The sequence below is a fragment of the Bufo bufo genome, chromosome 1 (assembly GCF_905171765.1).
Source record: "Bufo bufo chromosome 1, aBufBuf1.1, whole genome shotgun sequence".
NCBI classification, from domain to species: Eukaryota; Metazoa; Chordata; class Amphibia; order Anura; family Bufonidae; genus Bufo; species Bufo bufo.
In genome coordinates this window covers 618,527,324-618,554,429 of record NC_053389.1, presented here as the reverse complement: position 1 = coordinate 618,554,429, position 27,106 = coordinate 618,527,324, and the positions used below count along the sequence as shown (strand labels likewise).

Here is a 27,106-nt window from a genome sequence, read left to right as displayed (position 1 = left end):
AAAATACATTACTGTACATTACAATAATGATTAAAAAATTTGTTTCTGTTTGCGATCGGAAAAAACTGATCGCATGCGGAAACCATGCCGAGATTTTTTAAAGGAACTACTGAACGGAAGCAGAAACGCAACAGAAACCAAAATCTGAACAACGGATCTGTGAAAAACGGACTGCAAAATTATAGAAAAAGCCATACGGTCGTGTGCAAGAGGCCTTTCTTGAATTCTACTTGCTCTTCCTCTTTAACTTCCTCTTTGTTTGGACTTTAACCTTGACAAGCAGTCTAGCTTAAAGAGGACCATTTACTAGAATAGAAAATCTAAACTAAGTATACAGACATGTAGAGCGGCGCCCGGGGATCTCACTGCACTTACTATTATCCCCGGGCGCCGCTCCGTTCTCCCGCTATGCCCTCCGGTATCTCCGCTCACTAAGTTATGGTAGGCGGAAATTTCGGTCACTAAGTTATGGTAGGTGGAGTCTGCCCTTGTTCTGCTGTAGCGCTGGCCAATCGCAGCGCAGAGCTCACAGCCTGGGAGGTTCTTTTCTCCCAGGCTGTGAGCTCTGCAATGCGATTGGCCAGCGCTACAAAAGAACAAGGGCAGACTCCGCCTACCATAACTTAGTGAACGGAGATACCGGAGGACATAGCAGGAGAACGGAGCGGCGCCCAGGGATAATAGTAAGTGCAGTAAAATCCCCCGGGCGCCGCTCTCCATGTCTGTATATACTTCGTTTAGATTTTCTATTCTAGTGAAAGGTCCTCTTTAAAGGGAACCTGTCACCTCCAAAAACCATCTGAAGCCGCCAGCAGTACCTGAGAGTAGCGAGGAGTGTGTTTCTGACAATTGTTTTGTTCCTGAAGGCAGATGAAAACGTTCTTTTATCCCCTGCTAGCGTGCTTCAAGTGTTAGGCTGTGCTCACACAGGCGAGATTTCCGCGCGGGTGCAATGCGGTAGGTGAACGTATTGCACCCGCACTGAATCCCGACCCATTCATTTCAATGGGGCTGTTCAGATGAGCGGTGATTTTCACGCATCACTTTTGCGTTGCGTGAAAATCGCAAGCATCCGCAAGCAAGTGCGGTTGCGGTGCAATTTTCATGCACGGTTGCTAGGAGACGATCGGGATGGAGACCCGATCATTATTATTTTCCCTTATAACATGGTTATAAGGGAAAATAATAGCATTCTGAATACAGAATGCAAAGTAAAATAGGGCTGGAGGGGTTAAAAAAATAATAATAATAATTTAACTCACCTTAGTCCACTTGATCGCGTAGCCGGCATCTCTTTCTGTCTCCTTTTGTTGAATGGGACCTGTGGTGAGCATTAAAGGGGTTGTCCGGGATCAACATTTTTTTTATTTATTTTTTATTGTTTACTCACTATAACTAGCCGAGTCAAAGTTCCCCCGATGTTTTTAGGTGTTTTTACACTGCTGCATGGCTCCTACGGTCCCCAACAGATTGTTGACATCGATGTTTATGTGTGTAATGACTTCCTGCCGCACTGCGGGTCCCAGCGCAGCGCGGCATCTCCTGGTTTCTACTGTATTTCAACTCGTCCCTGCACCCGCCCCCCTCATACATAGCTCTGTCTCTGACAGTTTTCTATGCTAAGTAGCATAGTGATCTGCCTCCATTCATTAGAAAGTTCCATGCCCGGTGACGTCACTGGACCGGAGGGGTGTGGCTTAGCGCAATGTTTGCCAGCCTAGTTACCTCCCCTCCGTGCGCTCTTCATAAACACTTAGGCTGATGGTGACGTCACCGTGCTCCCTGCGAAGCGGAAGAGGCGGCTTCGCTCGCATGCAAGGGACCCGGTACGTCACTGATTTTACAAAAATAGTCACTTCCGGCCAATAACTTGCTGTATCAAAACGGGGCTTCAGAAATGTGTGGCAAAGGTAGGACATGCATGTGTGAAATATGTACACTCACCTAAAGAATTATTAGGAACAGCTGTTCTATTTCTCATTAATGCAATTATCTAGTCAACCAATCACATGGCAGTTGCTTCAATGCATTTAGTGGTGTGGTCCTGGTCAAGACAATCTCCTGAACTCCAAACTGAATGTCAATAGGAAAGAAAGGTGATTTAAGCAATTTTGAGCGTGGCATGGTTGTTGGTGCCAGACGGGCCGGTCTGAGTATTTCACAATCTGCTCAGTTACTGGGATTTTCACGCACAACCATTTCTAGGGTTTACAAAGAATGGTGTGAAAAGGGAAAAACATCCAGTATGCGGCAGTCCTGTGGGCAAAAATGCCTTGTGGATGCTAGAGGTCAGAGGAGAATGGGCCGACTGATTAAAACTGATAGAAGAGCAACGTTGACTGAAATAACCACTCGTTACAACCGAGGTATGCAGCAAAGCATTTGTGAAGCCACAACACGCACAACCTTGAGGCGGATGGGCTGCAACAGCAGAAGACCCCACCGGGTACCACTCATCTCCACTACAAATAGGAAAAAGAGGCTGCAATTTGCACGAGCTCACCAAAATTGGACTGTTGAAGACTGGAAAAATGTTGCCTGGTCTGATGAGTCTCGATTTCTGTTGAGACATTCAAATGGTAGAGTCCGAATTTGGCGTAAACAGAATGAGAACATGTATCCATCATGCCTTGTTACCACTGTGCAGGCTGGTGGTGGTGGTGTAATGGTGTGGGGGATGTTTTCTGGGCACACTTTAGGCCCCTTAGTGCCAATTGGGCATTGTTTAAATGCCACGGGCTACCTGAGCATTGTTTCTGACCATGTCCATCCCTTCATGACCACCATGTACCCATCCTCTGATGGCTACTTCCAGCAGGATAATGCACCATGTCACAAAGCTCGAATCATTTCAAATTGGTTTCTTGAACATGACAATGAGTTCACTGTACTAAAATGGCCCCCACAGTCACCAGATCTCAACCCAATAGAGCATCTTTGGGATGTGGTGGAACGGGAGCTTCGTGCCCTGGATGTGCATCCCTCAAATGTCCATCAACTGCAAGATGCTATCCTATCAATATGGGCCAACATTTCTAAAGAATGCTATCAGCACCTTGTTGAATCAATGCCACGTAGAATTAAGGCAGTTCTGAAGGCAAAAGGGGGTCCAACACCGTATTAGTATGGTGTTCCTAATAATTCTTTAGGTGAGTGTATGTCACTCTAGTACTATTACGACAATATCCCCAATCCCGGACAACCCCTTTAAGTACAGTTACAGGACCTTTGATGACGTCACATGGTACGTCACATGATCTTTTACCATGGTGATGGATCATGTGATGACTGGAGTGACGTCATCAAAGGTCCTGTAACTGTACTTAATGCTCACCACAGGTCCTATTCAACAAAGGAGACAGAAGGAGATGCCGGCTACGCGATCAAGTGGACTAAGGTGAGTTAAATTATTATATATTTTTTTTTAACCCCACCAGCCCTATTTTACTTTGCATTCTGTATTCAGAATGCTATTATTTTCCCTTATAACCATGTTATAAGGGAAAATAATACAATCTACAGAACACCGATAAAAGTTCGGGTTTGGGTACCAAACATGCGCGATTTTTCTCACGCGCATGCAATACGCATTACAATGTTTTGCACTCGCGCGGAAAAATCACGGGTGTTCCCGCAACGCACGCGCACATTTTCCTGCAACGCCCGTGTGAACCCAGCCTTAGGGAGAAAACACAAACCCTTTTAAGGCCTCCTGCACACAACCGTTTTTTCCCCCTGTTTACTGGCTGTTTTTTGCTTTCCGTATACGGAACCATTCATTTCAATGATTCCGTTTCCGTTTTTCCATTCCGTTTAGAGATAGAACATGTCCTATTATTGCCCACTAATCAGGTTCCGTGGCTCCATTCAAGTCAATGGGTCCGCAAAAAAACGGAACACATACGGAAATGCATCCGTATGTCTTCCGTTTCCATTCTGTTTTTTGCAGACCCATCTATTGAAAATGTTATGCCCAGGCCAATTTTATTTATCTAATTACTGTATACTGTATATGCCATACGGAAAAACGGAACAGAACTGCAGCTCTGGATCCATGTGAGGCACATGGCAGGTTCTAGCCTTCTTAGAAAGAGATTATCATGTTCTATATAGTGTCTGATTTTTATTTCTTACATCAGTCATGACATATCCCCATTACTACAACCAGAGAGGGAAGGGTGTCTCGGAGCATCACATATCACACTTGCAATGCAATGCTCTTCTGTGCGCATCTTTAGACCTGTCTAATCTAACATTAGAGCTGTCACGCTGTCATCCCAATTCTACAGTGACTTATGCTATCAGATAGTGTCTACCCTTCACAGCAGCAGGCTTACCTTTTATAAGAGATCTTTTCGTTTGTGCTGACTGCTACAGAAGCACAATATGTTGTATTCAATTTTCAATGTCCTAGTACTGGTAAAATGAAAAACAGCTAAAAATAAAAAATAAATTTTGCTATGAATATTTAGTTGAAAAATAGTTGTTTTTTTTCCTGATGGAAATGTCCCTTTCATAGCACCTTTAGACTATGTTCAGAAGCAGCGGATTTGTTGTGGATGTGCTACAGTGAAATGTAAGAAAATGTTAGATGTATGTATTTCAGTGTACAGTCGTGGCCAAAAGTTTTGAGAATTACATAAATATTGGAAATTGGAAAAGTTGCTGCTTAAGTTTTTATTATAGCAATTTGCATATACTCCAGAATGTTATGAAGAGTGATCAGATGAATTGCATAGTCCTTCTTTGCCATGAAAATTACCTTAATCCCAAAAAAAACTTTCCACTGCATTTCATTGCTGTCATTAAAGGACCTGCTGAGATCATTTCAGTAATCGTCTTGTTAACTCAGGTGAGAATGTTGACGAGCACAAGGCTGGAGATCATTATGTCAGGCTGATTGGGTTAAAATGGCAGACTTGACATGTTAAAAGGAGGGTGATGCTTGAAATCATTGTTCTTCCATTGTTAACCATGGTGACCTGCAAATAAACGCGTGCAGCCATCATTGCGTTGCATAAAAATGGCTTCACAGGCAAGGATATTGTGGCTACTAAGATTTCACCCCAATCAACAATTTATAGGATCATTAAGAACTTCAAGGAAAGAGGTTCAATTCTTGTTAAGAAGGATTCAGGGCGTCCAAGAAAGTCCAGCAAGCGCCAGGATTGTCTCTTAAAGAGGATTCAGCTGCGGGATCGGAGTGCCACCAGTGCAGAGCTTGCTCAGGAATGGCAGCAGGCAGGTGTGAGCGCATCTGCACGCACAGTGAGGCGAAGACTTGTGGAAGATGGCCTGGTGTCAAGAAGGGCAGCAAAGAAGCCACTTCTCTCCAAAAAAAACATCAGGGACAGATTGATCTTCTGCAGAAAGTATGGTGAATGGACTGCTGAGGACTGGGGCAAAGTCATATTCTCCAATGAAGCCTCTTTCCGATTGTTTGGGGCATCTGGAAAAAGGCTTGTCCGGAGAAGAAAAGGTGAGCGCTACCATCAGTCCTGTGTCATGGCAACAGTAAAGCATCCTGAGACCATTCATGTGTGGGGTTGCTTCTCATCCAAGGGAGTGGGCTCACTCACAATTTTGCCCAAAATCACAGCCATGAATAAAGAATGGTACCAAAACACCCTCCAACAGCAACTTCTTCCAACAACAGTTTGGTGAAGAACAATGCATTTTCCAGCACGATGGAGCACCGTGCCATAAGGCAAAAGTGATAACGAAGTGGCTCGGGGACCAAAACGTTGACATTTTGGGTCCATGGCCTGGAAACTCCCCAGATCTTAATCCCATTGAGAACTTGTGGTCAATCCTCAAGAGGCGGGTGGACAAACAAAAACCCACTAATTCTGACAAACTCCAAGAAGTGATTATGAAAGAATGGGTTGCTATCAGTCAGGAATTGGCCCAGAAGTTGATTGAGAGCATGCCGAGTCGATCTGCAGAGGTCCTGAAAAAGAAGGGCTAACACTGCAAATACTGACTCTCTGCATAAATGTCATGTAATTGTCGATAAAAGCCTTTGAAACATATGAAGTGCGTGTAATTATATTTCACTACATCACAGAAACAACTGAAACAAAGATCTAAAAGCAGTTTAGCAGCAAACTTTCTGAAAACTAATATTTGTGTCATTCTCAAAACTTTTGGCCACGACTGTATGCTATGGACAATCAAATCCACATCATGCCCTGTGTATTGCGGATTTATTTCAGGGATGCCATGGCGGATATTTCCACAAAGAATGGTGCACTTTTTTAGGACTCCTTTAAGGCAGCCGTAAACCCCCACAAAAAAAGTGTCTAAAAAGTGCTCCACTTTCAGCACAATTTTGGCGTTCTTAGCAGGAAGTAGTGCTGATGGTATCGGTCTAGAAGTGGAGCATATTTGTATGGAGGAGTGGACATAAAGTGGGTAGGCCCGGGAGCAGTCATGGGGAATGCAGTTAGACCAGACTGCCTCTGCCTGCTGCATAAGATAATCTTTTCCTTTACTTTTATGGCTACTGTACTATAGAAATAACTGGGACGAGTACTTTTCTAGCCACAAATTGCCTCACAGCTGTAGCCAGTAACTTCATGTTCTTACATGATTTCTCCGAGCGTCCTGTAATGTGTAGTCACTGTGCTGGAGTCTGAGTTTTAGTATCACATGAGGAAAAAGCTGGGTATTCTTATTTTTAGCTTTGTTGGCTTTATATGGTAAGTTGTGATTTGTGTGACAGGAAGTGACTTGGGGTAAGGGGAAGCATCGCTTCCACCATATAATTTAGCACAAGGTTATTCATGTGTCTATTGTTAAAAAATGTTTTCTTTATTTCTTTTGCATAGTCTATTTGCTGGATAAGGCTACTTTCACACTCTCATTTGGTGAGGATCCGTCATGGATCTGCACCGACTGATCCGTTCAGATAATTCAACCGTCTGCATCCGTTCAGAACGGATCCGTTTGTATTATCTTTAACATAGCCAAGACGGATCCGTCTTGAACACCATTAAAAGTCAATGGGGGACGGATCCGTTTTCTATTGTGCCAGATTGTCCGTTTGGCTCAGTTTCGTCAGACGGACACCAAAACGCTGCAAGCAGGGTTGTTGTGTCCGCCTCCAAAGTGGAATGGAGACGGAAAGGAGGCAAACTGAGGCATTCTGAGCGGATCCTTATCCATTCAGAATGCATTAGGGCAAAACAGATCCGTTTTGGACCGCTTGTGAGAGCCCTGAACCGATCTCGCAAACGGAAACCAAAACACCAGTGTGAAAGTAGCCTTAAAAGCCACATGCGTAATGTTTTATGACGTTGGCGGATTAGGCTTCCATGGCCAAGAAGCTTGAAATCACCATGTGCAATGCCATGGCTTTGTGTAACCCATGCTACACAAGTGATGAATGAACACTAGCTGTCTAGGGGATGTCAGGAGAATGCTTTCTGCTTAAAGGGACACTCAGACCATCCAAAAGTGTTTTTTTTTCTTCTTTTTTTTTTTAACTTAATATTCATAGATTTTTTTTCTTTTTACTGTATTTCATTTCAGCTGTACTATTCCATTGAGAATTGAATACAACATACAGTGTCCTTCTGTAACAGTCAGTACTACAAATATTAAGATTGGATATGTAGATAGGTAATCCATTGTAATTTTACTGCTGTTGTGAGAGGAAGACTGAAAAGTAATTCTTATTATAATAGTAGATGTAGAATTGGGATAGATAGCCCTAGAAACCATCCACCTGTTTGTTTTTAATCAAAAAATTGCATAAAATATTCACATATGTATTTATGATAGAACAGTCCCTGTAAAGGCACAGTGCAAATTGTGAAGTTTAGTGATGAACGGAAAGCAAACTTCTGTGTGGTATTTTAATGGGCACCCCTCTGTAAGGCCTCATGCACACGAATCGGTCAACAATGCACGGGCACCGACTGTGGGGCCGCCGCATGCAGATTGCAGAGCCATTCACTTGACTGGGGTCTGCGATCCGCCGTCGACTGTCCGCACTGCAAAAAACTAGTGCTTCCGTGGGCTTGCGATCTGTGCCTCCGTTCCGCACCGCATCTCCCGGATTGCGGACCCATTCATTGCGGATCCGCAATGCACTACGGACGTGTGAATGAGCCCTTATACGGACAGATTTTCGAGAATCAAGCCCTGATTATCTGGGTGTCTATCTCCACCTTAAGAAATGTCCCTTTTAATACAAATTTGTGTAAAACCCTACCCCTTGTGTGGCCTGATTTTGTGATTGGCCTGTGCAAATAGGGACTGTTATCCAGTATGCAATAGCACTCTGGATAGTTGTGTAAAACTAGCTTGACTGGTGTTTGCTGATTCTTCACCACAACTGCATGTAGCACCTTAGGCCTCATGCACACGACCGTATGTATTTTGCGGTCTGCAAAAAATACAGATGACATCCGTGTGCATTCCGTATTTTGCGGAACGGAACAGCTGGCCCCTAATAGAACAGTCCTATCCTTGTCCTTTAATGTTGACAATAATAGGACATGTTCTATTTTGTTGCGGAACGGAAATACGGAAACAGAATGCACACGGAGTACCTTCCGGTTTTTTTTTTTGCAGACCCGTTGAAATGAATGGTTCCGTATACGGTCCGCAAAAAATCCCGGAAAGGACACGGAATGAAAATACGTTCGTGTGCATGAGGCCTAAGAGGCAAAAAGGGCTTCTTTATTGATGGACTGTCGTTAGGATAAGATCCCTGAGGATCTGACCTCTGCAGATCAGCTAATTGAAGGACCACAGCACACTATTTAGGTTGCCACATAAAGTGCCAATCCCTATCCTGTGATCTGCTGTGGAATAACATTCTGCTGCATAAGTAATGATGTGTTGTGGGCTTGTGGCTTTTCTAGACCATTCATGTTATCCACACAGAAATCTGCAACGAAATCCACACCAGAATCTGCACGCAAAAATCCCCTACAAAATCAGCATCTTTGTAAAAATCCACTCCTGCATATTTTCTTGTGGATTTTTTCACAGTTACCGTTCACAGCTCAGTACTTTTCTTAGTGGCTATGCCTGGTATTGCAGCTCACTAAAGCTGGTCCCATTTAAGTGAATGAGACCTAGTTGCAATACCAGGCACAGCCTCTTACGAAAGTATTGAGCTGTGCCCGGTAAAGATGCTCTGCAGTTTTTAATCAGCTGATTGGCCTGGCAGGATTTGGACACCTACTGATCTGATAAAAAAAATAACTAAGAGACACCAATGTTGTAGGTGGGTCTAAATTGACAGAAGGCAGGGCAAAACAAGTAGATGGGGCCAATACAAGTTGGTAGGGTCAGTATTACCATAGTGCAGCAGTGTACCATCCCACAAAACCAAATACCACAGTGCAGCACAAAATACCTCCCCAGGAACAGTCCCTCTGTGGTGGCCATTAATAGCTTCCACATTCAGTTTTCTTCCTTCTGCACTTGTTTCTAATATAGATATGGAGCAGGGGGCTTAGGGGGCCACAACACTAAGCCAGCCACGTACCTTCAGCATGCTGCCTGGAGTTCCCCCTATAGTTACCCCAGTAGTATGTAACCAGCCAACAGCAGTGAGGAGAGCTCTGGTGGCCCTATGGTCATAGACCCTATAAGGAATTTTCCTGGTGGGCTGATGACATAAATTGAAAATTTCCATACTGATCTTTTGGCGATCGCATTCCAATGCTTCCTGGTCCCCATCGGCTTCCTACTCTCTCTATGCTTATTCCTTCTTGCATGCAGAAAATTCCTGATCAGTCAACCATTGGCCACAGTGATGACACATCAGCCAGTGATAGGCTGAGCATGCATGTCTTGCTTGTTGAGTGGGCACATTAGGCCCCTTTCACACGGGCGAGTATTTTGCGCGGATGCGATGTGTGAGTTGAACGCATTGCGCCCGCTCTGAATCATGACCCATTAATTTCTATGGGGCTGTGCACACGAGCGGTGATTTTCACGCATCACTTGTGCGTTGTGTGAAAATCGCAGCATGCTCCTCTTTGTGCGTTTTTCACGTAACGCAGGCCCCATAGAAATGAACGGGGTTCCGTGAAAATCGCAAGCATGTGCGGATGCGGTGCGATTTTCACGCACAGTTGCTAGGAGACGATCGGGATGGAGACCCGATCATTATTATTTTCCCTTATAACCAAATAATAGCATTCTGAATACAGAATGCATAGTAAAACAGCGCTGGAGGGGTTAAAAATAATTTAAAAAAAAATTAAACTCACCTTAGTCCACTTGATCGCGCAGCCGGCATCTCTTCTGTCTCCTTCTTCACTTCGGTCATCACATGATCCATCACCATGGTAAAAGATCATGTGACGGACCATGTGATGACCGGAGTGACGTCACCACAGGTCCTTTTCCTGCAATCAGCAAAGAAGGAGACAGAAGAGATGCCGGCTGCGCGATCAGGTGGACTAAGGTGAGTTTATTTATTTATTTATTTTTTAACCCCTCCAGCGCTATTGTACTATGCATTCTGTATTCAGAATGCTATTACAGGGAGTGCAGAATTATTAGGCAAATGAGTATTTTGACCACATCATCCTCTTTATGCATGTTGTCTTACTCCAAGCTGTATAGGCTCGAAAGCCTACTACCAATTAAGCATATTAGGTGATGTGCATCTCTGTAATGAGAAGGGGTGTGGTCTAATGACATCAACACCCTATATTAGGTGTGCATAATTATTAGGCAACTTCCTTTCCTTTGGCAAAATGGGTCAAAAGAAGGACTTGACAGGCTCAGAAAAGTCAAAAATAGTGAGATATCTTGCAGAGGGATGCAGCACTCTTAAACTTGCAAAGCTTCTGAAGCGTGATCATCGAACAATTAAGTGTTTCATTCAAAATAGTCAACAGGGTCGCAAGAAGCGTGTGGAAAAACCAGGCGCAAAATAACAGCCCATGAACTGAGAAAAGTCAAGCGTGCAGCTGCCAAGATGCCACTTGCCACCAGTTTGGCCATATTTCAGAGCTGCAACATCACTGGAGTGCCCAAAAGCACAAGGTGTGCAATACTCAGAGACGTGGCCAAGGTAAGAAAGGCTGAAAGACGACCACCACTGAACAAGACACACAAGCTGAAATGTCAAGACTGGGCCAAGAAATATCTCAAGACTGATTTTTCCAAGGTTTTATGGACTGATGAAATGAGAGTGAGTCTTGATGGGCCAGATGGATGGGCCCGTGGCTGGATTGGTAAAGGGCAGAGAGCTCCAGTCCGACTCAGACGCCAGCAAGGTGGAGGTGGAGTACTGGTTTGGGCTGCTATCATCAAAGATGAGCTTGTAGGGCCTTTTCGGGTTGAGGATGGAGTCAAGCTCAACTCCCAGTCCTACTGCCAGTTTCTGCAAGACACCTTCTTCAAGCAGTGGTACAGGAAGAAGTCTGCATCCTTCAAGAAAAACATGATTTTCATGCAGGACAATGCTCCATCACAGGCGTCCAAGTACTCCACAGCGTGGCTGGCAAGAAAGGGTATAAAAGAAGAAAATCTAATGTCATGGCCTCCTTGTTCACCTGATCTGAACCCCATTGAGAACCTGTGGTTCATCATCAAATGTGAGATTTACAAGGAGGGAAAACAGTACACCTCTCTGAACAGTGTCTGGGAGGCTGTGGTTGCTGCTGCACGCAATGTTGATGGTGAACAGATCAAAACACTGACAGCATCCATGGATGGCAGGCTTTTGAGTGTCCTTGCAAAGAAAGGTGGCTATATTGGTCACTGATTTGTTTTTGTTTTGTTTTTGAATGTCAGAAATGTATATTTGTGAATGTTGAGATGTTATATTGGTTTCACTGGTAAAAATAAATAATTGAAATGGGTATATATTTGTTTTTTGTTAAGTTGCCTAATAATTATGCACAGTAATAGTCACCTGCACACACAGATATCCCCCTAAAATAGCTAAAACTAAAAACAAACTAAAAACTACTTCCAAAAATATTCAGCTTTGATATTAATGAGTTTTTTGGGTTCATTGAGAACATGGTGGTTGTTCAATAAGAAAATTAATCCTCAAAAATACAACTTGACTAATAATTCTGCACTCCCTGTATTTTCCCTTATAACCATGTTATAAGGGGAAATAATACAATCTACAGAACACCGATCCCAAGCCCAAACTTCTGTGAAGAAGTTCGGGTTTGGGTACCAAACATGCACGATTTTTCTCCCGCGAGTGCAAAACGCATTGTGCCCTGGATGGAAGTAAACAGACTGGGGACTGAAGAGTTGGCAAACAGAGTCAAAGCTCCGGAGTGGGAAAGAGCGGGTGAGTATGATATTTAGGTTATTTGGGTTATTTAGGATATTTGGTTAGGTACCATGCACTACAGGGGCTAGGTAAAACTGTCCATAAGGCTACATGCACACGAACGTTGTTTGTTTCCGTGTCCGTTCTGTTTTTTTTGCGGATAGGATGCGGACACATTCATTTCAATGGGTCCGCAAAAAATGCGTTCAGCACACTGTGTGCTGTACGCATCAGAATGTCCATTCCGTAGCCCTTAAAAAAAATAAAAAATATAGAACATGTCCTATCTTGTCTGTTTTAGGTATTGTTACACAGGATCCGCAAAATAAACGGATGGCATACGGATGTCATCCGTTTTTTTTTTTTTTTGCAGAACGCAAAACAGACGGTAGTGGGCATGTAGCCTAATCCTGGGTAAAAAAAACACTTTTGCACTCATGCACACAGTCGTATTTTGCATTTACCGGTATGTTTGATTCACGTTTTTTTTTTTTTTGTTTTTTTTTTTTTTTTTTGCACATGGCACACTGACCTATTTATTTTTATCGGTCTACAAAAATACAGGTAGCACACGTTATGCAGGTGCAGTCTGCATCCATATGTCATGTCCACAAATTATAGAACATGTCCTATTCTTGTCTGTAGAAGGTATATGTGTTTTGGGGATTCATGGTTTGCGGACCGCAGGGTCATGTGCATGAGGCCTGAGGGGGACAGGGAAACATCAGAATATTTATATTGTCAAACATCCCCCTTTAAGCTTCAACCAGGAAGATTTGTGTTTCTGAGAAAAGCTGTATTTAGCGGAGGTATCTTTTTTAAAGACAAATGTATTTAGTATCATTTGATTGGTTAGATGGCTTTTACTGGAATTTTCTTTCATCATATTCCAAAGTGGAAAGTTGTTAAAGCAGTACCCTGATTTTTATAGCGGTGACGGCAGGCGGTACAGGTATATTTCAGTGCCTCGCTGCAGAATGCACTGGTAGATGTAATTATGCTGGGAATGTGCTCTGAGGGTGTCTGTCATCTGCTGTTCACAGCAGATTATACAAGCGCTGGTAAAATGTGGCCGTATTGGAATGACTACAAAACAAGGAGCGGCCTGTCCCTACACTCCTTTATAGACTCCATCCGGTCAGACCTTTAGGCCTCATGCACACAAACTTATTTTCTTTCCGTGTCCGTTCCGTGTTTTTTGGCAGACCGTATGCGGAACCATTCACTTCAATGGGTCCGCAAAAAAAACGGAAGTTACTCTGTGTGCATTCCGTTTCCGTATGTCCGTATTTCCATTCCGCAAAGGATAGGACTGTTCTATCAGGGGCCAGCTGTTCCGTTCCGCAAAATACGGAATGCACGCGGAGGTCATCCGTATTTTTTGCGGATCCGTTTTTTTGCAGACCGCAAAATACATACGGTCGTGTGCAAGAGGCCCTAAAGAGAAATTATATTCTGGTAAATCATGGGCCTGACATCTTGTGCATATGACATGCACCTCCTCTCAGTGAGTCCTCTTGGCTCCAAATCTGTTCATGTATTCCTAGCACAGATTAATTCAAAGTTTATTCTCCTGGTGGCCCTGATGTGTCAATCTCCTATAGCGCATGCTACATGTTCACCCCCCTCAGTGCTTAGAGCACTTGAGCTGTCCTCAAACACATTGCATTACATGTGACTTGAAAAATGTGAACTGCCAAAAAGATCAAACTTTTTGGGCTATTATTGCTGGACCATAAAAACAAGCCACATTGACCTTTAGTGCCTAAAGTTTGGCATGCTTTGTCTATATTTGCCATGGTGCCAGGTCAGTCCATCCTGGTATATTCATGCTGCAATGTAACAGGTGCAACTTTCTATTACCCCTGTAGAGGGGGACGGGGAGGGTATAGCAGATATAGAGAACCCAGAGGACATGAGGCTATGAAGACACATTTTTGTAGCTGCAGAGGGGAGAATTATTTATTTATTTTTTGGTCCAGAACTGGCTTACATACTTTATAACACATTTATTGTGTTTTAGATTGTTTTTTTTCCCAGGGGGCGTGGCTTAGAGGGTATTAGGTGTGGCCTACTGGACAGGGGTCGCAGCACATTAGTAAATCTCCCCCTATATGTTGTACACGTAGCGTTGTTTTGAAGATAGTGCTGCAAAAAAAAGGTCACATTCTTACATACTTGTTCTGAGGATCAGATCATCACTTGGTTTGCTGAAAATTGGGTTTTTCCAAAACCCCGTTTAAATCCTACTACTGCCTTAGGGCTCATGCACACAAACGTATTTTCTTTCTGCTTCCGTTCAGTTTTTTTAATTTTTTTTTTGTGGACCGTATGTGGAACCATTCATTTCAATAGGTCCGCAAAAATAACGGAAGGTACTCCGTGTACATTCCTTTTCCGTATTTCCGTTCCGCAAAAAAGTAGTGCATGTCCTATTATTGTCCGCAAATCAAGTCAATGGGTCCACAAAAAATACGGAACACATCCGTATGTCATCCGCATTTTGCGGATCCATACTGTAGAAATTCTATGCCCAGCCCATATTGCTCATGTGTTTGGTGATTTAATAAGTTACTGTTTCCGATCCGCAAAAAATGGATCGCATGCGGATATGTTTTGTGGAATAACGGAACGGAAGAGGACTTAAATCAGAGGAAAAAACCCTCAGATACGGAACAACAGATCCATGAAAAACGGACCGCAAAACAACAACGGTCGTGTGTATGAGCCCTCAATCTCAAAGTTCCCTCAGGGACATAAAAAGTTAAAATGTCCTTCATGTCCCAAGAGTGACCTTCCTTCTGGTGCAGCGTTGGCACACAAGGCATCTAATTGTTGTGACTTCCTACACATAATGGGCATTCCATACCATTAGTGGGTGAAGTATTTGGGTATGTAATCGTAACGATGGCTGCCAGTGCATGATGATACTGATTGTCATAGCAAATGTTTTCTAGTTAATAAGGGAACACACTCCAGGAGCCAGGTAGCCCTGTCGCCTAAAGTTTTGGGTTGTTTATCTACGGCCTTGTGCACACTGTGCTGTTTGAAGTATGCTGAAGTAAGCAGGCCTTTGCAGATGCAATTGATTTCCATTAGGGCTCATTTAGATGAACGCAAGGGCTCTGTGCCCGTACTGTGGATTGCAAATAGCGGTCTGCTGCAATGCACGGGCACCAGCCGTGTGCACTTCCGTGCTGCGGATCCATTGACTTGAATGAGTCAGCAAAACGCAAGATACGGCTATAGGATATGATGTATATCTTTGCGGTCTGGAGACGCGGACCTGGAAGCCTGCAGAAGCGCTTCTTAGTGCTTCCGTGGGCTTATGATCCATGTTTCCATTCCGCAGAAGATAGGACATGTATTTCAACTAAGTGGATATGCATCTGCAGCATGGAGTGCACACGGCCAGTGCCCGTATCTTGCGAACCCGACATTTGCGGTCCGCAAAACTGGCATGGAGGATAGACAAGACAACCACACACACACTTGATGGTTGTCCGGTCCAGCTGAAGTGACAACTTTTGCTAACATCGAATTATCTAATTTGTCTAAGATTTAGAAATTTCAGAAATTTTGAGATGCAGGAATATTTGCTCGTGCCAGTACTGTGTGACCGGATGTGTAGGATCAGCAAGACTTGTCCTGGTTATTATCGTACAATCTTCCCATACTGTGGTTATTACCATAGATTCTAATAGGGTGCTGATATCCATTTACATTGAACTATTCCTAAAGGAAATGGTCTAGCTCTTTTCCTTTAGAAAATGGTGTTATCGTCCAGCTTGTGGGAAATAGTAGAAATTCTAAGGCCCCTTTCACACAGGCGAGTATTCCGCGCGGATGCGATGCATGAGGTGAACGCATTGCACCCGCACTGAATACGACCCATTAATTTCTATGGGGCTGTTCAGATGAGCGGTGATTTTCACGCATCACTTATGCGTTGCGTGAAAATCGCAGCATGCTCTATATTCTGCGTTTTTTACGCAACGCAGGCCCCATAGAAGTGAATGGGGTTGCGGGAAAATCGTAAGCATCCGTGAGCAGATGCGGTGCGATTTTCACGCACGGTTGCTAGGAGACGATCGGGATGGAGACCCGATCATCATTATTTTCCCTTATAACATGGGGTCGCAAAAGATGCGGACAGCACTCTGTGTGCTGTCCGCATCCGTTGCTCCGTTCCGTGATCTGTAAAAAAAAATAGAACCTGTCCTGTTCTTGTCCGTTTTGCAGACAAGAATAGGCAGTTATATCAATGGCTCTCCGTGCCGTTCCGCAAATTGTGGAACGCACACGGACGCCATCCGTGTTTTGTTTATCCGCAAATATGCGGACCACAAAACACACAACTGTCGTGTGCATGAGGCCTAATGCTCAACATTAGCCATTGTATCCGGATGCCTTCCGTTTTTTCACGGAAGACCGATTTACTTCTATGGGGCCAAGACTGCGTGAAAAACACACAATATAGAACATGCTGCGATTTATTTTTTTTATTTTTTATTTTTCCTGACTGTAGAGATGATCAGTCATCAACTAGGCTCATGTACACAGACCCACTGAAATGAATGGTTCAGGATTCAGTCTGGATGCCCCTGTGTTCACAAGATGCCTATAATGGGATCCAGCGGTGATCTGCTCTCTTTTCAGGCATAAATTCCGGGTTTTTGCCAAATAAAAACTGTTGCATGCAACTGTTTTTGGTCGAGCCGGTATTTGTGCCAAATCAGCATGCCACAGATGTAAACCCGTCCTTACAGGGGTAATTGTCTTGTGGTTTTCTTTCAGCTATTGCTATTCCTGGTGCACGTTGCTAACATCTAAAGGCCTGATTTTGGGAACACAAACTTTCTAAGCGAGTTCATTTTGCTGGGAAGTTACTGTGAACTGAGAAGCCATAGAACTGCTTCTGATTAGACAGCTGTAGGAATTTAAAGAATGGAGAACATCCGCTCCTTCTAAGTGACCCCTCAAACATTCATGTACAGTATTCCTGAGACACACGTAGTATGTTTGAATCATTTGAGATGCTCTCTTCATATTTATGCAAGGGCCCAGATTTACTAATCCTATAGATGGTGTAAATGTAGACGGGCTGTCTAGACTGGCACCAGATTTATCATAGAGGCTCAGGCTGGATGATACATCTGGTGCAGGAATAGACACTTTTGTCTAAGGCTACTTTCACACTGGCGTTTTTGCTTTCCGTCTGTGAGATCCGTTCAGGGATCTCACAAGCGGTCCAAAACGGATCAGTTTTGCCCCTAATACATTCTGAATGGAAAAGGATCAGCTCAGAATGCGTCAGTTTGCCTCCTTTCCGTCTCCATTGCGCTTTGGAGGCGGACACCAAAACGCTGCCTGCACCGACAAAACTGAGCCAAACGGTTTTCTATGACACAATCTGCCACAATAGAAAATGGATCCGTCCTCCACTGACTTTCAATGGTGTTCAAGACGGATCCGTCCTCGCTATGTTAAAGATAATACAAACTGATCCGTTCTGAACGGATGCAGACGGTTGTAATATCTGAACGGATCCATCCGTGCAGATCCATGACGCAAGTGTGAAAGTAGCCTTAGTCTGTGCCAACTATTTGCTTACTTTGAGGCTGAATTTTATGCCAGAATTTTGGTGCAAAATGGTGCGGTTTAGGTAACACCCCCCTTTTTTTTTTTTTTTTTTTGCAAAGGCCTGTTTTCTCCCACTAAGCCCCACCCCTTTTTTAAAGCAAGTCTGATAAAAGTGTAGGAACCTGAGTTGCGCCAAATAATGCCACTTTGCACCTACAATCTGTCTAAAAAGTAATGCAGACATATTAGTACGTCTGGGCCAGGGTGTTTTTCTTATCACTTATTTAACAAGGTGAGTTCGCTATAGAAAAACACTAGCGTTTTTCTTTTCCGGCATAAAGTTCCGTCCTAGAGGCTCTATACCAGAAAAGAACTGATCAGGCATATCCCCATGCATTCTGAATGGAGAGAAATCCGTTCAGGATGCATCAGGACGTCTTCTTCAGTTCAGTCTTTTTGACTGTTCAGGGCGGAGATAATACTGCAGCATGCTACGGTTTTATCTCCGGCCAAAACCACTGAAGACTTGCCTGAATCCGTCCTTCTGGTCTGCGCAGACCGGTAACAATGTGGAAAAAAAATAGAAACTGATCCGTTTGTCTGTATGACAAATGGATCTGTTTTTGCAATGCATTTGTAAGACTGATCCGCATCCGGATCAGTCTACAAATGCTGTCCGTTTGCATGCAGATTGCCGGATCACTCTGCCGCAAGTGTGAAAGTACCCCAAGTATTATACAGAACCTTTTTTGAAAAAATTTTATACAAATTTTATTTATACAAAAAACACATCCTCCTCACCTTGGCAGTAAAAAATATCAAATATACATGAAGCCAAATAGCAGACTTAATGGCAGTGCTGCTTCTGTGAGCAAGCATCATACATATCCATAGCTACTACGTACGCTGCTGTACAAGGTCCATGCGCTTGTCTGGCCACGTGTACTCTTCTCAGCTGATATTACAGTAAACTTTATGATTACAGTAGGAAACATTTAGAATAATAACTGAACAGCTTGTTTTTACTGCCATGGATAGATTATGTTTAATGGGCATCTGTCAGCAGATTTGTACCTATGACACTGACCTGTTACATGTGTACTTGGCAGCTGAAGACATCTGTGTTGGTCCGATATACATATGTGCCCGCATTGCTAAGATTTTTTTTTTTTATTATATGCAAATGAACCTCTAAGAGCAACGGGGGCGTTACCATTACACCTAGAGGCTCTGCTCTCTCTGCAACTGCCGTTACAGCTCCAGGCAGTGTGAATGTCATCACGCCTGGCCCTGTGAATCAGAGTGGAGAAGGCAAGGCAGATGCAGAGAAAGCGGAGACTCCTTAGTATAACGGTGACGCCCCCGTTGCTCCTAGAGGCTCATTTGCATATAGTAAAACATCATATTTCTCAGCAATGCGGACACATATGAACATGGGACCAACACAGGTGCCTTCAGCTTCCGACTGCACATGTAACAGGTCAGCCAGTTTCATAGTTACAAATCTGCTGACAGATGCCCCTTAATATGCATATGGGTCAGGAACCCAAAGAGCAATGTTTAGGTTCAAATGGCGCATGTCTTTTATGCATTTTAGGGTACTTTAACACACTGCGAATTTTCAAGTTTTACGATACCAGCAAAGTAGGTGAGAATTTACAAAATGTCATCCACACATTGCAGCAGAAATTGACCCGTAGTGTGGATTTTTAAAACTGCAGCACGTTTTTGCCGCATTTCCACCGCAGATTTCAAACTACAATGCATACCGTAGGTTGAAATGCTGCTGCAAAATCTGTCACAAATCCATATGTAACACATGGCAGATTTTGTTGCGGGCTTGTCACACCCTAGAGTATCATATTCGGGGTCTATTCACACGTCCGCAAAATGGGTCCGCATCCGTTCCGCAATTTTGCGGAACAGGTGTGGCCCCATTCATTTTCAATGTGGCTGGAATGTGCTGTCCGCATTTGCGGATCCGCACTTCAGTACCTTTAAAAAAAAAAAATAGAACATTTCCTATTCTTGTCCGCAATTGCGGACAAGAAAAGGCATTTTCTAGGAGAGTGTCGGGGATGTGCGGTCCGCAAAATGCAGAACGCCCATTGCCGGTGTCCGTGTTTTGTGGATCCGCAATTTGCAGATCCGCAAAACACATACGGACATGTGAATGGACCCTCGTTGAGTAGAGCTATTCCAATAGAGACTTGTAAAATCTATCTATTGTATACCATTGGCCTATTTATAGCCAAGGTTAAAGTGGGCTTTGTCCCTTTTTATTTAATGACATCCTTTCCACTTCTGCCTGTCTCCTTTTCTTGATTGCCATCCCCACCATGTCCCATTTCCTGTTATGGCCATCTGTGTCACTTTGTCTTTCTGAATCCCTCTTGGTGCGCATCTCTTGACTTGTATGCCAGCATTTTCTTCATCCACTTTTCTCCTCTTCTCTTTCCGGCTTCCACAGTATTCAAATAATGTCCTAAAATAGCATCAGACAGCTGGGACTCTTAAATATTACCCTTTGCGCCTTAAATGTCTGCCGAGCGGGGGGAGGGGTAATAATTATGTCTTGTGCAGCTGAGCCTTTGTTGCGTGTTGTCCTCTGCATATAGGGTCCTCTGGGGAGCCTCCCTGCTTGGTCATCAGCCTCCGTTATTAATAACCCCTGATGACATATTAATCCAGGCTTTTAGTTAATGCATCAGATGCCTTCTGCGGGATTGAGCAAATGAGGGCACTGGTGGGCGCCCAAATACTTAGCCCAGTAATAGATACCATGTTTTATGAAATGACGGATGACCTTCATATCCTCTCCTCCCATTTGTAACATCTGTGCAGAATATTTCAAAGGTTGATATATTAGGAAATTGTAGAATACATCAGTATAGCTTTTTTTTCCCCAGTATGGAATAACAATCCCTTACAAAGGTATTTTAAAGGTTTCCCATACAATGGGTGACATATCCCACTGTATGCCTGTGCAGCCCTATTAGAATCCCTAATATATCCTATGAAATGCAGCATCTTGCTGCTCCCCCCTGATTCACACACTCTGGGGGTCATTTACAAAGTAAGTCTTTTACTCCACTTTTACGCTGGCTTTGCTGGATGAATATGCACCGAGTTTATGACTAGGTGTGTGCCTCATACAGTAATTGAGGCGCACCTTCTGCAGTCTGTGCGCCTGACGAAAAAACTAGACCAGCCCCTGACTGGAGTCGTTTTTCAACAAGCACTGTTGGTAAAATTTGTTGGGGCCAAAGCCCTGGCATCCCACCGCCATACCCTCAATACTCCTATGCATCAAGCATGGTGCAAGAAAGAAAGCGTAGGAAAAAGGTCTAAATGCTCAGAAACGTACATTTAGAACTGGCGCTGGATGCGGTGAAGTTATGCAGAGGCTGGCGCCAGCACAGGGCCTTTATTAAGACTGGCTTCTAAAATGCCGTTCTTAATAAATGTGTCCCTATGGGTATTGTGTGCATTTGCATGTATTTGCAACTTTAGCTTCACTGAGTTCCTGCTTGTTGATGGAGCGAAACCTATCACAAGCAGCAGACTGGATCGACAGACTGAAGCTGCATTGCATAGGATACAGACTGTGAATGTGATTTACGGGACAGAATGCCCGTGACTGATCTGTTCCTGGCAGATAGGACTCGAAGAGCAACAAGTGCTGGGTGAGGCATTCAGAGAAATGTAGGCCTCTTAGGGGAAATTTAATCATGTAATATATTGTGTTTCTTCTGGTCTAAATAAGATCTAATTATATATACACATTGGCTGCAAAGGTATAATAAAAAACATCACTACAAAAGAAATGTGCCCCCGGATGTAACTGATTATTGTGGTGCAAAAACTCTTTAAGAATACCCTGTGCCATGACGCAGTATGCGTAGGTTGTTCTTATGTTCATGTTTCTGATTTACCCCATGTTAGGTGCTCAAGATCAATACGCCTGGCTATACTTAGCTGTAGAAATGCTAAGAATACTACCAAATCAAACTGCTATCTTTGTTGGTGTCTGCAAACTTTCCACACTGCGTAACAAACCTGCTTCCTGTACTGCGGCTGGAGCTCAGTAGTCTAAAATGTTCTGGTGAAGGTGTCACCTTGTGCTCTGTGTCTTTTTCATATTCCATGCGATATTAGCACTTTTCCTCTGGTACATGGTATCAGAAGCTGCACTCTTCAGAGTTAGTTAACTTGCCTATATGCAGCGCTTTACAGACATTATCACTTGTCCCCGGTGGAGCTCACACTATAAATTCCTTATAAGGGAGATTTATCATTGCTCTATGCCACTTTTATGGCGTAAAAAAAAGTTGCAAACCTGATGTTTTTTTTTTAACTTTTTAAACCTAGTTGTGACAACATTTTGTCCCAATGGCATTTCTACGCAGCCTTCGCCATTTTCAGAAAAGGGGATTGGAGCCAGGAGACCCGGGACATTTATCTTCATTTGTTCTGGACTACCAGAGGATGTGCCTAATTTATGATGAGGCCTTGCCATAAATTAGGTGCATCCCTCCCCCCATCAACAACGGTGTGTGCTTCTCTCCCCCCATGTCTTTTCTGTGTGGGAGGATACCGGAGGACCCAAAGGAAAACCACACAAACTCCATAGAGATGTTGTCCTTGGTCGAATTCCATCGTAGGATCCGAGCGCTTCAAGGCACCAGTGCTAACCACTGAGCCACCCTGATGCTCAGTGGTTAGCAAGTGATTCATATCACCATAGATAATAGGCACTAGTGTCTAGGCACATTGGGTACTAACCATTGGTATGAGAGAATTTATGAGACGTTAGGAAACATACTCTCGTTTTATATCTGTCTACCTTGTAGTAATACAGTGCTCAACATTGAAGTTGTGCCACTGCCATAATAGTAAGATTTTCACCCCAGAGTGGTACGTACTGTTGTGTGGTAGTGCTATTTATTATTTTGGTGAGCCAAATGGACTAAAATATAGACTGCTGCTCTGGGGTCAAGAAACCACCTAGAGCAGTGGTGGCGAACCTATGGCACGGGTGCCAGAGGCGGCACTCAGAGCCCTCTCTGTGGGCTCTCGCACCCTGGAAGAAGTCTATGGTGTACCAATATACCTTAGACTTTTCCTGCAATTTATCAGCGCTGGGTGCACCTATGAACAGCACAGGCAGTGCACTGTATGCAGGCAGGCTATTATAGCTAAATGATAAAGTACATGGAAGATATACTATATTGGACTGTAGTATTCAGGGTAAATTGCCGTGTTGGCACTTGGCGATAAATAAGTGGGTTTTGGGTTACAGTTTGGGCACTTGGTCTCTAAAAGGTTCACCATCACTGACCTAGAAGATGCCTATAATTTGGTGTCTTTCACAGAAAATGTAAACTGTGAACATGAATAGTTAATTATACTGATAGTGTTCTATCAGCAGGTTAAATAACTTTTCTGTCTAATGGTGATTTGTTCTTTATTCTCAGGTCTGATGATACTCTGCAGAATACCATCCCTCTGAGTCTCTTTTACAAAGGCTACTCCCAAAATGTCTGTGGTGCAGGTGAGTTTCACATCTCTAATCTCATTATCTCCTTTGTTTTATTCACAGAATATTTTTTTGCTGACATTATTCTGCTTTTAGGCTCTGTTTGGACATGTTTCTCTAAAGCACAGTGATATAATCTGCTACCATTTTCTGTCTTAACAAAAATCTGAAATTTATACTCTGCACTCTATATATTCAGTGGATTCTCGACTTACATTTCCAGTTTGAGTGTAGTGTTGAAGGTTCTGCTGGAAAGGCCGAAAATAAAGCTGGCCTTACGCTTATGTCCAAGGTATCAGACAGCACTCCATGCAGTCTGAAGTCCATTGGAACTCAGCTGTATTGGTAAAAAAGAGCCGATACCATCAGAGAAAAGTAGAAAAATCTTTAACCTTTTATAATTAAAGGGGTTGCCGGTACTAATAGGCGGGCTTTAGCACTGCCCTAGTCTGTAAAACGCCTAGGGCAGCACTAAAGCCCGCTCATTAGTGCCGGTGACATCACCAGGAACACTGCTAGGTGTAAGCCTCCGCCTAGCAGTGTAAAAAATATAAACAAACAGCCCTTGCCCTGCGCAATACAGTGCAGGGCAAGGGAGAGCATTGGAGCATAAATTGCTCCGATGCTACACTCAGAGGGGCTGCCTGAGTGAAGGAGGGGATATGTCCGGGTTTAGCTCTGAACCCGAACAACCCCTTTAATTGTACTACCAGTTTTAAGGAATAAATTTCAGATAGTGCAGTCAGTGTGAGCACAGTCATGTTCTACCTTGACCGGAAAGATGCAAAGTGCATTTCAGTTTATTAGACCTGAATAGTCTGGGGTGTGAAATAAGGTTGGATTTGTACAATTTAATGTATTTTTCCTCTGGATAAAGTTTCACTACAGTTATTTGTTGGGCATTATGGAGGAGTTGGTGGATGATAGTTTTTACCCTTTTTTGTGCCTTACGGCTGAGAAATGTTCATGATTAGTAGCAGTCTGACCAGGGTTCCGTCAGTGTTAAGGGGGGACACTTGGTAATGTATCTGAATGACTGGAATGTTCTCCTTGTGGAAAATCTTTATCATTTTGAATATCATTACTGCACATTTTCTTGTATGCTAATGGTTTAAATGCTACATTTCTAGAGGACCTGGCACTACAAAATGCAGAACAGTCTGCAGCTAGACTGTTATAGAGCAGCTGGAGCTGAGCAGATTGATGTATAGTTTTGTTCGATGAGATTCAATAAAACTTGTCGTTTTATGCATTGTACAGGCTACATATATTGATGACCTATCCTCAGGACAGATCCTAAATATCAGATCAGTGGGGGTCTGAACCCTGGCACCCCCACCGATCAGCTGTTTTGGCCGCCGTGGTTCCAGAAGCTATACAATGTACAGAGCAGAAGCACAATGCTCCATACATAGTTTTCAGGCCAGCATACTGAAGCTCAGCTCTAGTTCACTTGAATGGAAGATGCAGGATCCTAGCACAGCCACTACTGGGTATACAGATCTGTATGCTTCCATTTCTGTACATTCTATAGTTCCCGTGCCAGCAGCTGCACGAAACAGATGATAGGGGTACTAGGTTTTGGACCCCCACCGACCTGATAGCGCTTACCTATACTGAGGATTGGTCATAAATATCTGTAGCCTGGAAAACCCCTTTAATTCTCTGCTGTTTCAGAGCTCAAGACTACCCATTCAGCTATTATCAGTGACTGATGTAAATGTGTAGCTGTCAGTCACTGATAGTTGTACATGGAGGTGTTATTAATGATTGATAGCATTCTCTGGGTAAGTATGTATACATAGATATCAGTCAGTCCCTGATGGTTGTACACAGGGGAGGTGTTATCAGTGATTGATGCCATTCTCTGTGCAACTATGTATACAGAGCTGTCAGACACTGATAGCTGTAACCGCAGGGTGTGTTATCAGTGATGGATAGCATTCTCTGTGTAAGGGCTTGTTCACACTAACGTATTTTGCTTTACGTTTTCTGCGTTCCGCATGCGATCCGTATATGGAACCATTCATTTCAATGGGTCGGCAAAAGATGCAGACAGCACTTTGTGTGCTGTCCGCATCCGTTGTTCCGTGGCCCCGCAAAAATTATGAGTCCTGTCCTATTCTTGTTCGTTTTGCGGGCAAGAATAGGCATTTCTATAATGGGCCTCCTGTTCCGTTCCGCAAATTGTGGAAGGCACACGGGCGGCATCCGTGTTTTGTGGATCCACAATTTACGGACCGCAAAAACGGCACGGTCGTGTGAATGAACCCTAAGTTTGTATACAGAGTGCTTTCAGTCACTGATAAGACAGCCCTGTGTACAACTGAACTCATAAAGAGCAGTGCTGAATCCTTTCCTACAAAGCTATAAATGAATCTGCTGAGTCCCTCCTGCTCTATAACATGATACCTGCAGATTGCTCTACATTTTGTGGGGACAGGTTCTCTTTAAAGAGGAATACGGTGTTAAAGGGGTTGCCAAGATTTTTGATGACCTGTCCTCTAAATACGTCATCGGTATCTGACCCTTACCGATCAGCTGTTTGAGAAGGCATCAGCATTCGCAGTAGTGCTACGGCCTTCTCACAGCTTTGGATACTCATTGATCAGATACTGATGACCTATTGGAAAACCCCTTTAATGGCTGTTTAAAAAACAAAAGGGCAATTGAAGCTAAGGCATGGATGGCTTATGGGTACTTTCTAAGTACACTGCAGTCTGCAGGGGACTGCATCTCAGCCCAGTCAGCCATGGCTGTTCATTTAACGTGATTTTGGGGACTCTCGTTGGTTAGAGTCCTATTGATCAGAAAGTGGCAGCATAATCCTAGCAGTTATTATTGGCGTTAGCTGGAATACCCTATTTAATTTAGTTAAAAAGAAAAAGACAAGAAAAAAACTGACTTTTGTGTGTTGCCACTTTTGAGAAATTCATTGAAAAAGGTACATTATTTGCATGTATTGTATTAGCTCATTGATCCTTAGTACTTCTTTTCTGGTGTGTTGTTGTAAAGTCTTGTATGTCTGTTTCTCATGAAATGTAAAATAATCTAGGTTCACATAGCTGCAGTCTGCTGAAACTACCAAGGATCCTAGTGGTTCAGATGGACTCCTTCACCTGGAATCTTAGCTGTCTAATTGTCAACATTAACATATTAAAATATTTGATTTAATTAATTAAACTCCCTTTATGAATCCATAGACACCCTGGCAAGCCGGTACAGAATGTGTCGCTAACTATGACTTCCAGAGGAGAACAGAACAGGATCTTGCATTTACAAAAGGAGAAGTCTTGACAATTGTGGCTGTGACCAGGGTAAAGTAATTTCCATGAAAGAGTATTTTTGATTTCCCATAAAATGTTGTAAGAGCATTGGTAATGCAAACAACAGGAGATAACTATAAGGTCGTGGGGGGGGTCCTACTAATGGCACCCTTGTGGAGCCCCCTGAAGTGGAGAGGCCGGTTAGGGATGCACTTAGCGGCTCCTTTCCTTTCTATGGACGTTCCGGAGATAGCTGAGTACAGCCATCTTTGGAATTCCCATAGAAATGAATGGAACGACCGGCGTCTCTTTTTATTTCAGGTGGGTTGCAGGGGGTACGGGGCCACCGTTCTTGTGATCGGTGGGGGTCCCAGCGGTAGGATGCCCACTGATGTGGATAGGGGATAACTTGAAACAACCGTAATACCCCTTTAAAGATGACTTCAA

General features: G+C 43.5%; 1 protein-coding gene across 1 annotated transcript in view; it reads left to right on the top strand.

Annotated features, from left to right (window-relative positions):
• CSK (C-terminal Src kinase) overlaps window positions 1-27,106 on the top strand; it is a 112,481-nt gene that overhangs the window by 35,807 nt on the left and 49,568 nt on the right. Inside the window, exons 2-3 of the mRNA XM_040413748.1 lie at window positions 23,332-23,408; window positions 26,597-26,710. Coding sequence (XP_040269682.1) covers window positions 23,394-23,408; window positions 26,597-26,710 — 129 coding nt within the window. The 5' untranslated portion in view covers window positions 23,332-23,393. The remainder of the gene's footprint in view (window positions 1-23,331; window positions 23,409-26,596; window positions 26,711-27,106) is intronic.